Genomic DNA, 13235 nt, shown 5'->3' on the forward strand with positions numbered 1-13235 from the left:
ACTATGGAAATAAAAGCCAGGTTATCCATCCATCTATTACCCAAAACGCTTATCCTGCTCTCAGGGATGCTGGAGCCTATCCCAGCAGTCACTGGGTGGCAGGCGGGGAGACACCCTGGACAGGCCGCCAGGCCATCAGGGCTGACACATTCACACATAGGGACAATTTAGTGCGACCGATTCACCTGACCTACATGTCTTGGGACTGTGGGAGGAAACCGGAGCCCCCGGAGGAAACCCACGCAGACACGGGGAGAACATGCAAACTCCACACAGAGGACGACCCGGGACGACCTTCAATTAGGTTGGACTACCCCGGGGCTTGAACCCAGGACCTTCTTGCTGTGAGGCGACCGCTCTAACCACTGCGCCACCGTGCCGCCTAAACAACAGGTTTTACTTAAAGGAAAATTCGGAAGCACCGAGGAGAAGTGACGTCACAGAGTTCCCAGCAGAACCAGTGTGTGTTGGCTGGTTGGTTCGCCAGCTAGCTAAGTGGTCTGTTAGCTGGCTGGCGCTTGGCTTTGGGTTGAGTGACTGGTTGGATGAACAGTTGGATGGCTGGGTGGTTGGGTTGAGTGACTGGTTGGATGAACAGTTGGATGACTGGGTGGTTGGGTTGAGTGACTGGTTGGATGAACGGTTGGATGGCTGGGTAGTTGGGTTGAGTGACTGGTTGGATGAACAGTTGGATGACTGGGTGGTTGGGTTGAGTGACTGGTTGGATGGCTGGGTGGTTGGGTTGAGTGACTGGTTGGATGAACGGTTGGATGGCTGGGTGGTTGGGTTGAGTGACTGGTTGGATGAACGGTTGGATGGCTGGGTGGTTGGGTTGAGTGACTGGTTGGATGGCTGGGTGGTTGGGTTGAGTGACTGGTTGGATGAACGGTTGGATGGATGGATGGCTGGGTGGGTGGGTGGGTGGTGCAGAACTGCTGGCATTACACAGCAAAGTAAAAATAGTAAAGTGGGCCAGAGGACAAGTGATATTCCGGGCGGGGCGGAGGAGGAGGAGGAGGAGGAGGAGGGGGGGGGTTGCCCTGGCGAGAATAAACAGCCGTTATAAGTGGAATGTGACAGCTCACCATTCACCTGCGGCCTGAGAAAACAGAGACACCTTGTTGGACACGAGCGCTTCTCTCCCAAGCGGCTGTCCGTCACATGGACTGCAACTGAACACGGAGGGCTCGTTTATTGGCTGGTGGGCCGTGGAAGGTGTTGGGGTATCGGGTGATGAGGACGCATCAATCATTTGCCCAAATGTGAAATCGAACGAAAGAGGCTCAGATAGCCCTGGGCTCAGCGGCCACGTCACTTCCTCCATGTCCTGCTAAGGCGCGTGGAGCGTGGGCGGAGTCTCTCCGTGTTGTCCCGCATGGAGGGAGGAGGCCAGCGCTGCTGGAGGGATGACGCGTGACCGGAAGGAGAAGCGGAGAATGAGGAGAGAGGGAGTAGTTGAACATTTTAGAGGAAGACGAGATGGCGGGAACTTTTGGGGAAGAGAGAGGACAGAGAAATAAAAGAATGGACTCCAGGAAGGGGAAAGGAGAGGATGAAAGTAAAAGAAGAAGAAAAAGCGTCCGGGTAGCGTAGCGGTCTATTCCGTTGCCTACCAACACGGAGACCGCCGGTTCGAATCCCTGTGTTACCCTCCGGCTCGGTCGGGCCTTCCTACAGACACAACTGGCCGTGTCTGCGGTTGGGAACCCGGTCGTGGGTATGTGTCCTGGTCGCTGCACTAGCGCCTCCTCTGGTCGGTGGGGGGCACCTGTTCAGGGGGGAGGGGGAACTGGGGGGAATAGCGTGATCCTCCCACGCGCTGCGTCCCCCTGGTGAAACTCCTCAGTGTCAGGTGAAAAGAAGCGGCTGGTGACTCCACATGTATGGGAGGAGGCATGTGGTGGTCTGCAGCCCTCCTGGATCAGCAGAGGGGGTGGAGCAGAGACCGGGACGGCTCGGTAGAGGGGGGTAACTGGCCAAGTACAATTGGGGAGAAAAACGGGGGGGTGAGAGAACTGAAAGGGGGAAAGGAAAGAGAGTGGGATGATTTGAGAAGCAGGTCAGGCAGGAAAGACAGGGAGAGATTCCAGCCTCCATCTGTCCATCTCTCTTCTTGTCCATCTTCATCTCCTCCTCCTCCTCCTCTTCTGTGCGGACAGAGAGATGGACTGAATGGCGATGGCAGCCGCCTCCGGGTAACAACATCCTGATGCTGTCAGGGTGTAAAAACAGGAACTCCAGCATCAGTGATTTTGTTGCCAGGGGAAGGAAATAGCGACGGACACGTCCTCTCCGAACAGAAATGATTTCAGTGCTATTATTAGTAAGGATCTTATCATAACTTATTATGAGGAACATAATAAGTTGTTATTATTATAGTGTGGAGTTAGAAAACAACGAGACGGGAGACGTGAGAGTAGACGTAGTCGAGGTAGTTTACTAGCTCCAACTTCGCATGTCATACATGACAACGACAGTGAACTGACTGTGAACCGGAAGCGGAAGTGCATTATCTGACCCCTCGCCTCTTCCCTTAAAGGTACACCGTCGTCTTAGGTGAATGTTTCTCGATATATAGATGTGGGTCACCACAATAGATAATAATAATCACTGCTGTTTTTCACATTATTTCTTATAAGTGTAAAAATAGAAAGCGGGTGGGATACCGGCTGGCATATTAACGATAATAACGACATCAAGCTAGTTGTGTTAGCTGAACGCTGCAAACATTACTCGCTCTTTTCTTCCCCCTCTACATTGGCAGGGAGGTCCGGAGTCTTTCCCAGCATGCACTGGGAGACAGTGCGTCGACACGTCAATCAAACGCGTGTCTATCAAAGCCGTGTGTGACGCATGTCCACGTGCCTGAGCTCCGCCCCTGAAAGCCCTGTTCGCCCGTTCCAGAACCGTTCGGTACGGAGCATTCCCGCTCAGATGGCTTGTCTTGACACAGATGTTCCTTAACAGGTTGATTTCTCCTTTTCTTTCTCCTTCTCTTGGGCATTTTTGATGACATGAAGGAGGAGGATGACAAATATTTTATAATGAATTTTATTTTTATATTTGCTAAATTCTGTATTCATAAATGTAAACGTAGTAACCGTGGACATTCATCCCCCGTTTTCAGAAACGACCTTTCAGAACGTTTAGAAAGTATTAAGCATTCACAGAATACTAAGGCTGGTAAATTATTGCATCTGTGGGAATATTTTAATGTAGATTGTTAATTTGTTAATGTAAAATAATGCTCCTTTACTTTTGTGCTTCCCTTATTGGATGTTTGTATTATTTTTCACTTATCCTGTGCCCCCTGTGTGTTTTGTTCCTGCTGTTTTGTTCAATAAAAAACGTTGGCAATGAATGGAGAGAAAATGGAGACGTATATGGGATGTTTTCCAGGAAGACTTCATTTTGTCAGAACCAACTTGTGTCGTCTGCAGTTCCTGCGAAGCCCTCTAGAGGGCGCCAACACTAAACAGCCCGACTCGTGTGTGCAGAGTTGCTCTCTGACCACACAGGATGCGAGCTCTTCCTCGGGGCCTTTCCGCTGACGGGGCTTGTGGTCGCCAGTCCGGCGCAGATCAGCAGGTGCTGTCTCCGTGCAGTCGTGTTCATAACTGTTTCACTGTTTTCGTGAAGCCAACAGAGCCGATCATGTTGCTGCAGTATTTCATTGGCTGTATTCTGAAGTAAGAGAACTGCGGCCTTGGTGAGTTCTGCCCTCCTGCTGGCAGACGACGTTTTCACTTGGCCTTTATTATTATTGTTGTTGTTGTTGTTGTTGTTGTTGTTATTAGTCACCTAAACACTCACCCAACAGCAAACCGTCAGTTTCTCTGGTTGCTCCTGTGGTGATAGATGAAACCAGGTGGTTTAATGTTGGGTTGACATGAAAACCTGTGCACATGTGACTCTACATGACCATTATGACTCCACATTACTACATGACTCTGTATGACTACATGACCGTTATGACTCCACATGACTACATGACTCTACATGACTACATGACTCTATATGACTACATGACTATATGACTCTACATGACTACATGACTCTATATGACTCTACATGACTACATGACTCTATGACTACATGACTCTATATGACTCTATATGACTACATGACTATATGACTCTACATGACTACATGACTCTACATGACTACATGACTCTATGACTACATGACTCTATATGACTCTACATAACTACATGACTATATGACTACATGACTATATGACTCTACATGACTACATGACTCTATATGACTACATGACTCTGCATGACTACATGACTCTACATAACTCTATATGACTACATGACTCTATATGACTACATGACTACATGACTATATGACTCTACATAACTCTATATGACTACATGACTATATGACTCTACATGACTACATGACTCTATGACTCTACATGACTACATAACTCTATATGACTACATGACTATATGACTCTACATGACTACATTACTCTACATGACTATATGACTACATGACTCTACATGACTACATGACTTTACATGACTATATGACTCTGCATGACTACATGACTCTATATGACTACATGACTATATGACTCTACATGACTACATTACTCTACATGACTCTATATGACTACATGACTCTACATGACTACATGACTCTATATGACTACATGACTCTACATGACTATATGACTCTATATGACTCTGCATGACTACATGACTCTGCATGACTACATGACTCTACATGACTACATGACTCTACATGACTACATGACTCTATATGACTACATGACTCTATATATAAAAAGGGCAAAAAAATACGCCCCCCCCAACAAAAGAAGTGTTGTACATTGGAGGATTGTTTTACTCATTTAAACCTTGTCTCCGTTGTGACACGGCCTTTTTGCAGTGTAACAGCGTTGAGTTGCCGTGTTTTATTTGAAGTGTGTAACTACAACGCTGCAAGAAAGCTTTAATTCCACCTGTGTGTTTCTGCAGACATGACATGACATGACATGACATGACATGACATGACTTGAGGAACGTCGTCTCACAGCCGTCACGTCAGTGGCACATTGGATCAGATGGCGTATTGATATGTACACCACCATGCTGGAAGTGCCGTCACACCGGGAGAGGAGGAAGAGGAGGAAGAGGAGGAGGGTGACCGGCGAGCTCTTAGTCCTCTCTGTGTCCCCTTCTCATCTTTCCCTCATCGTCTCTCTCGCCCTGCCTCTGTCCTTCCTCACCTCATCTTCTCTCCCCTTTCCTCAGTCACTCTGCCCCCCCCCCCATCTCTCTCTCTCCTCCTGTACATTATCATTCCCTCACCCTCCTCACACTGTGGGGTGAGCCGTCTGCCTGTGTGCTGGTGGGGGAGCTGGTGGAGGAAGGGGTTTCATCAGCCGTGTAGAGCTTCACAGTGCAGTCTTCACTCTGAAGTGTTTCTTCTTCTCCTTCTTTCTTCGTTTGGACAGATCTGACATGTGTTCGGCGTGGAGCTGCTCTGGTCATTTCCTTGAAGGAACTCCACAGTGATTGGCTGCGGAGAAGGAGGTGTGGCTGTGGCGACAGACAGAGCTGCACCGTCAGCACAAGGTAGGCTGGACGAGGTTCGGACACCGGCGGTTGACGGAGGCTTAAGGTGGTTGATGGTTGGTCAGTGGGCGGCGGTGTGTTGGTGTGGTTTGTGTTTCTCCGTTCGTTTGTTGAAGGGTGGGTGTTGAAGGGTGGGTGATGAAGGGTGGGGGATGAAGGGTGGGTGATGCTGTCCTGTTTATACAACGGCTGTAGGGAGGGGCTATTATGGTCTGCCTCCTGCCGAGGGGTTAACTTGTGTGCCTAGGGATGAAGATCAGTGTGTGTGTGTGTGTGTGTGTGTGTGTGTGTGTGTTACATCAGCCCCCATGAATCAGCTCCTCTCTTCCTCTCCTGAGTCACTCGTTCGGTGGTTGCTAGGTTACCGCACAGAGGTTAAAGTTTCCTATTGCGTCTTTGCCTCCGCAGATGGAAGGACGCCCATATTTATTCAGGCTCTGCACTGAGCGGCCAATAAAAATAATGTGTGTGTGTGTGTGAGTGTGTGTGAGTGTGTGTGTGTGTGTGTGTGTGTGCGTGTGAGTGTGTGTGTGTGTTCGTTCCTTGTTATCCGGTGGACAAAAGCTGACTAATCAGTTTTAGTACATCCTGTTGTCGCAGCAGCTTGCAGGACTGACTGTGTTAAGTGGTCTCTGTGGTCCACAGAGATTTACGGGCGGAGGTCACTGCTTCCAGGTGACCCACCGGCGGACCCCACTGGGGTTTATTTTGTAGAATTTATTTATAGTTAAATAAATATGAGTAAATCTAAATTTATTCATATTTTGTTTATTTATGTATTTGTGTATTATACATATATTCATATTTTATGTATTTGTGTATTTCTTTCTAGTGGTATTTTCCCGTCACCTTTTAGTATGCGCTCAGCTCACTTGGAACCTCGAATTCGGGGGGCAGCCACAGGATCCGCCCCAGCCGGGACGCGACCCTGTATCGTCCGCACCGCGGGAGACGTTGCTAACCGCTCGACTCAAGGGTCCGACCCGTTAGCCAAGGAGCTAAGGTGTCTACTTATCCATGCACATTACACTACCCCCCCTCCTTCGGGAAGCGCATCCGATGGAGGGAACCGCCCCAGCCGGGACGGTTCGCGTCCCGGCTGGGGCGGTTCCTGTGGTTGCCCCCCGAATTCGCTACATTGGTGTCAGAAATGTGATGGTGAGACCGTGAGGTCATCGGAGGCGTGAAGGAGCTGATATGCTGAAGCGCTTCCCGAAGGAGTGGGGTAGTGTAACGTGCATGGATAAGTAGACACCTTAGCCCCTTGGCTAACGGGTTGGATCCTTTAGTCATGCGGTTAGCGATCTCTCCTGCGGTGCGGGCGATACGGGTTCGCCTCCCGGCTGTGGCGGAATCCTGCGGTTGCCACCCCACACCGCCACAGTATGTTGAACATAAATAAATTATCTTTAGAAAACATAACTTTAATGTGTGCAGCCCATGTACATACTTTTTAAATGTGAATCCAACAGGCTTTTCCCCCCAGTGTCCAGTTGAGTTGAGTCGAGCCGGTACCATGTAGTGGAAAAGGAGCATAACATGTTTAACCCTTGTGTTGGCCACACATTGTTTAGACTGCCCGTGTCTTAAGGGTCATTAAGACTCGCCTTCATCCTTCATCCATCCATTATCCGAAGTGCTTATCCTGCTCGCAGGGTCGCTGGAGCCTATCCCAGCAGTCACTGGGCCGCAGGCAGGGAGACACCCTGGACAGGCCGCCAGTCCATCACAGGGCCCACATACACACACACACCCCTAGGGACAATTTAGTACGGCCAAGTTACCTGACCTACATGTCTTTGGACTGTGGGAGGAAACCGGAGCCCCCGGAGGAAACCCACGCAGACACGGGGAGGACATGCAAACTCCACGCAGACACGGGGAGGACATGCAAACTCCACGCAGACACGGGGAGGACATGCAAACTCCACGTAGACACGGGGAGGACATGCAAACTCCACGCAGACACGGGGAGGACATGCAAACTCCACGCAGACACAGGGAAGACATGCAAACTCCACGCAGACACAGGGAAGACATGCAAACTCCACGCAGACACGGGGAGGACTTGCAAACTCCACGCAGACACGGGGAGGACATGCAAACTCCACGCAGACACGGGGAGGACATGCAAACTCCACGCAGACACGGGGAGGACATGCAAACTCCACGTAGACACGGGGAGGACATGCAAACTCCACGTAGACACGGGGAGGACATGCAAACTCCACGCAGACACGGGGAGGACATGCAAACTCCACGCAGACACGGGGAGGACATGCAAACTCCACGCAGACACGGGGAGGACATGCAAACTCCACGCAGACACGGGGAGGACATGCAAACTCCACACAGACACGGGGAGGACATGCAAACTCCACGCAGACACGGGGAGGACATGCAAACTCCATGCAGACACAGGGAAGACATGCAAACTCCGCGCAGACACAGGGAGGACATGCAAACTCCACACAGACACGGGGAGGACATGCAAACTCCACGCAGACACGGGGAGGACATGCAAACTCCACGCAGACACGAGGAGGACATGCAAACTCCACGCAGACACGGGGAGGACATGCAAACTCCACGCAGACACGGGGAGGACATGCAAACTCCACACAGACACGGGGAGGACATGCAAACTCCACGCAGACACGGGGAGGACATGCAAACTCCACGCAGACACGGGGAGGACATGCAAACTCCACACAGACACGGGGAGGACATGCAAACTCCACGCAGACACGGGGAGGACATGCAAACTCCACACAGACACGGGGAGGACATGCAAACTCCACACAGACACGGGGAGGACATGCAAACTCCATGCAGACACGGGGAGGACATGCAAACTCCACGTAGACACGGGGAGGACATGCAAACTCCACACAGACACGGGGAGGACATGCAAACTCCACACAGACACGGGGAGGACATGCAAACTCCACGCAGACACGGGGAGGACATGCAAACTCCATGCAGACACAGGGAAGACATGCAAACTCCGCGCAGACACAGGGAGGACATGCAAACTCCACACAGACACGGGGAGGACATGCAAACTCCACGCAGACACGGGGAGGACATGCAAACTCCACGCAGACACGAGGAGGACATGCAAACTCCACGCAGACACGGGGAGGACATGCAAACTCCACGCAGACACGGGGAGGACATGCAAACTCCACACAGACACGGGGAGGACATGCAAACTCCACGCAGACACGGGGAGGACATGCAAACTCCACGCAGACACGGGGAGGACATGCAAACTCCACACAGACACGGGGAGGACATGCAAACTCCACGCAGACACGGGGAGGACATGCAAACTCCACACAGACACGGGGAGGACATGCAAACTCCACACAGACACGGGGAGGACATGCAAACTCCATGCAGACACGGGGAGGACATGCAAACTCCACGTAGACACGGGGAGGACATGCAAACTCCACACAGACACGGGGAGGACATGCAAACTCCGCGCAGACACGGGGAGGACATGCAAACTCCACACAGACACGGGGAGGACATGCAAACTCCACGCAGAGGAAACTCCTCACTGTCAGGTGAAAAGAAGCGGCTGGTGACTCCACATGTATCGGAGGAGACGTGGTAGTCTGCAGCCCTCCCCGGATCAGCAGAGGGGGTGGAGCAGAGACCGGGACGGCTCGGAAGAGTGGAGTAATTGGCCAAGTACAATTGGGGAGAAAAAGGGCGGACAAAATAATATAAAGGCAAATTTTTAACTTCTATGAGCCTGAAATCAATCTAAGTGAATGACGGACAAATCACCTGAACACCACCTTCCCCGTGTTGGTAAAGCAGTTTAGCAGTTTAGCAGTGTCCCTATTGGTCCTCCTTCTCCTTCCTCTTGTTCTACTTAAACAGTTTTAATGAATCCTGGTCCTGTTGAATCCCAAAACTGGTTGTTCGTTCATGTTTATCACTGAATGATCAGTCCAACATGTTTCTGAATCCTGCCTTAATGTCTCTGACAGGTTTAAAGTCCTCCATCTCCATATCTCTTCATGTCTGATGCCTGAGGACGACCAGGAGCTGCAGCCGCTCACCTCCTCCTGTCTCCTGGCTAGAGGGAGGACCGTGGACCCCGAGGCATGGAGGAACAGCTGCCCCATCCCGTCAACCTGCACTGCACCTGTTGTGTCAAAATACCCCGAGGAGGCAAGGTGGAAAAGACTCTGTTTTACAAAACAGGACTCTTTCACTCATATCACTGAGGATCTACAGATGGCACTCATCTGGGACGTTGTCATGACGGATCAGCCTGACTCTTTTATGGTTTTCTGTGACGACCACTGCGCTGTGTCACCATGGCAACCTGGGGATGTTTACCACATGGAAGACAACAGGTCAACCAATAGGATCACTGGTTACAACATCAACCATACCAGCGATTCATCAGATGATTTAAAAAACTCCAATCTTAGTCTGCAGGAGGAGATCTCCACAGAGGACGCTAATGCTAACGCTAACCTGAAAAGTCTTCTGAAACCTCGCAGAGACCACACGGTTCCCTCCCAGACACCATCATGGGGGCTCAGAGAAGACGGCGCTAATGCTAATGCTAATGCTAATGCTAGCCTGAAAAGTCTTCTGAAACCTCACAGAGACCACACTGTTCCCTCCCAGACACCATCATGGGGGCTCAGAGAGGACGATGCTAATGCTAACGCTAACCTGAAAAGTCTTCTGAAACCTCGTAGAGACCACACGGTTCCCTCCCAGGCGCCATCATGGGGGATTGGGGAAGGGGTCAAAAGAAAGTCAGTGACCTTTAGTGATGAGGTCACGCTCTTCCTGTTTGATCAGGTGACGTTAACCTGTAGTCATGCATGTACAATACGTGTTCATGTATGTACAATACCTGGTCATGCATAGACAGCAGGATTGATACTGGCAGGTAAGTAAAGCATTCTTCACGGTGGTTAGCCAACCATGCTAAATTTATCTATAGCTTAATGGTATGTAAGTGACTTTGGTAAAGTCTTTCATGAGTTTAGAGTAGTGAGAGAGGCTTTTCAGGATAAAAATAAAACCTTATAACCAATTTGAATACAAAGATCTTGGTTTGTACTATCTGTTGGTAAAGGTTCGGTCATACTATCTCCTCGTTAGACAGAACAACTTCACTTCTTCCAACTCAACACTACCTGCCTTCCTCTTCCTCATTTGGCTGCTCTGATGAAGATGTATAAATGCATCTCTAGTCAGTATCAAAGTCTCACCAAACTATAACCTGGAAGAGACTAAGATTTGTATATTTGTGGATTGGCTTTTAAAACCTCTTTAATAGCGATAGAAAGTACCATAAGACTTGTTTGCATGTAATTTGTAAGGATTGGAAATTTAATTTTTGGAAGGCGGGCTAGTCTGCAAACGGTTGTTCTATTGAAAGTATATGTTGATGACCCTGGCCTTAACCTCCCATGACCTTCCTGTTAGTTGAGGTTTTGTGCATTTTAACTTCTGGAGTGATTCTGAATTGCTGGTTCATCTAGAATAGAGTAAGTATCACCTTTCTCGCTTAACAAGTTGCTATTAGTCTTATTCCAGCTGCTTGAGTATTAGTGCTTTTCTCTATAGGTCTGCTGCTGGTTCCTAGTGGGAACTAGTGAGATCTTATTCTAGCTGTAGCTGTCTTATTCTAGCGGTAGCTGTTTTTCACCTAGTGTGTCCTTAAATATTTCTTGTTGCCTAGCTGTTTTGACTTCAATTCAATTCAATTTATTGTCACTGAAAACAATGTGCAGGCACATGTTAAAAATGAAATGAGGGCTGTGGCTTCACCAAACAGTGCAAGACAGACACAGACAAACACAGCAAACACAATACAATACAAATGAAGACCAAAAGATAAAAATGAGTTAAAAGAGAGCTGGAGTACAAAATATTTAACAATATCTACAGACATTCAGTGGGTGGCCAGGTTCAGGTGGGCAATAGCTTGTGGAAAGAAGCTGTTTTTGAGCCTGGTAGTGCAGGCTCTGAGGCTCCTGTAGCGCCTCCCAGAGCGCAGGGCGGAGAACAGTCCATGGTTGGGGTGGGTGGGATCTCTGCTGATGCTCAGACCCCTTCGAAGGCAGCGTTTGTGATAAATTTCTTTTATGGCTGGGAGCTGGGTACTGGTGATATGCTGGGCTGCCTTGACGACCCGCTGCAGAGCTTTCTGGTGTTAGTTTTCCAGTTTTAGCTTATAAATATATTCCTTGGTAGCTTGCTGTTTGCGGTTTTAATAGTTTTGTGTGGGGTTTGATAGAGGTTTACATAAGTGATCAATTTCTGGGTAATAGGCCTAGTTTCAGTTTAGCTCTTTGGCGAACTGGGTGTTAAGTGGCCAGGGTGTGGCCTGCACTCCTGGCAGACAATTAGCAATCCGTTTTCTTTAAATTACTGCTGGTACTTGGAAGCATCAGGAAAATAAGCCGAGGACAAACAGGTTTAGGTTGAACGAAGGCTAGAGTGAACAAAGGCAAGCGTGACTTTTTCAAGTAAAGATTTCATCAAGCCAAGACTTCATCAAGCAAAGACTGAGTCAAGCAGGGACTGCTCTTTTTAGATCTGGTCAGTCATCTATATTTTGTGTACCTAGTATAGACTATGTGTTTCCTTCGCATTCCTGTCCTTTCCTATTCCCAGGACTGGCATAGATGTTGGGTCACTCCTAGGCGCTGTGACCCTACCAATCTCATCTATCCCACTCTCTCCACTCACGTTGAGCAAGTGGTGACGGGAGGGCTCTGGAATTGCCAGTCTTCGGTGCTGAAAGCTGAGTTTATCTCAGGGTATGCATCCTTGCTCTCCCTCAACTTTCTTGCTCTGAGACCTGGATCATGCCAGAAAACACTACCACACCCGCAGCTCTGTCTGATGTGTACTCTTTTTCTCACACTCCCAGAGCTGGGAGACGGGGTGGTGGTACTGGCCTGCTAATCTCCCCAAAAGGGAAATACTCTCTTGTTTCCATTCCACAATTTTCTCTGCTCTCTTTTGAATTTCATGCTGTTACTGTCTCTTATCCAGTCAAACTCACCATTGTGGTTGTGTACCGCCCACCAGGCCCCCTTGGTGAGTTTCTGGAGGAGCTTGACACACTTGTCTCGCACTTCCCTGTTGATGACTCTGCACTTATCCTTCTCGGTGACTTCAACATCCACACCAAGAAGCTAGATCCTCTTCTCTCTTTCCTCTCCTCCTTTGACCTTTACCTCTCACCCTCTCCTCCTACCCAAAAGGCCGGCAACCAGCTGCACCTTATCTTTACTAGACACTGTCCTATTTCCAATCTCTCTATTACTCCTCTCCAGCTCTCTGACCAATATTTCATGTCCTACTCTCTCTCCCTCTCGTCACCCCCCTCAGTCCCTACCCACATGGTTTACACCCGTAGACACCTCTGCTCTCTCTCCGCCACTGATCTTTCTTCCTCTGTTACCTCTATCCTCCCTACACCTGAATCTTTCTTTCTCCTACCCCCTGACACTGCTACTGATCTTCTTCTCTCTACCTTCTCCTCTTCTCTGGACAATCTCTGTCCCCTCACCTCCAGGCCTGCCCGCCCAACTCCACCTGCCCCTTGGCTGTCCGACTCAGTACGTACTGACAGACGGAGCCTGA

The 13235-nt window shown here is 49.5% G+C and overlaps 1 protein-coding gene across 3 annotated transcripts in view; it reads left to right on the forward strand.

The window, feature by feature from the left end:
- The window catches only part of LOC130127530 (serine/threonine-protein kinase LMTK2-like), a 60696-nt gene that overhangs the window by 37602 nt on the left and 9859 nt on the right, over nucleotides 1-13235 (forward strand). The window contains exons 1-3 of one of the 3 annotated variants that reach the window (XM_056297195.1): nucleotides 3584-3709; nucleotides 5471-5591; nucleotides 9599-10430. In XM_056297195.1, the coding sequence (XP_056153170.1) occupies nucleotides 9636-10430 (795 nt within the window). In that variant the 5' untranslated portion in view covers nucleotides 3584-3709; nucleotides 5471-5591; nucleotides 9599-9635. Of the gene's footprint in view, nucleotides 1-3583; nucleotides 3710-5470; nucleotides 5592-9598; nucleotides 10731-13235 lie in introns of those variants that run through there. The other 2 variants (XM_056297196.1, XM_056297197.1) reach the window with 2 other exon arrangements.

This window comes from Lampris incognitus, chromosome 17, assembly GCF_029633865.1.
Source record: "Lampris incognitus isolate fLamInc1 chromosome 17, fLamInc1.hap2, whole genome shotgun sequence".
In the NCBI taxonomy this organism is placed as follows: domain Eukaryota; kingdom Metazoa; phylum Chordata; class Actinopteri; order Lampriformes; family Lampridae; genus Lampris; species Lampris incognitus.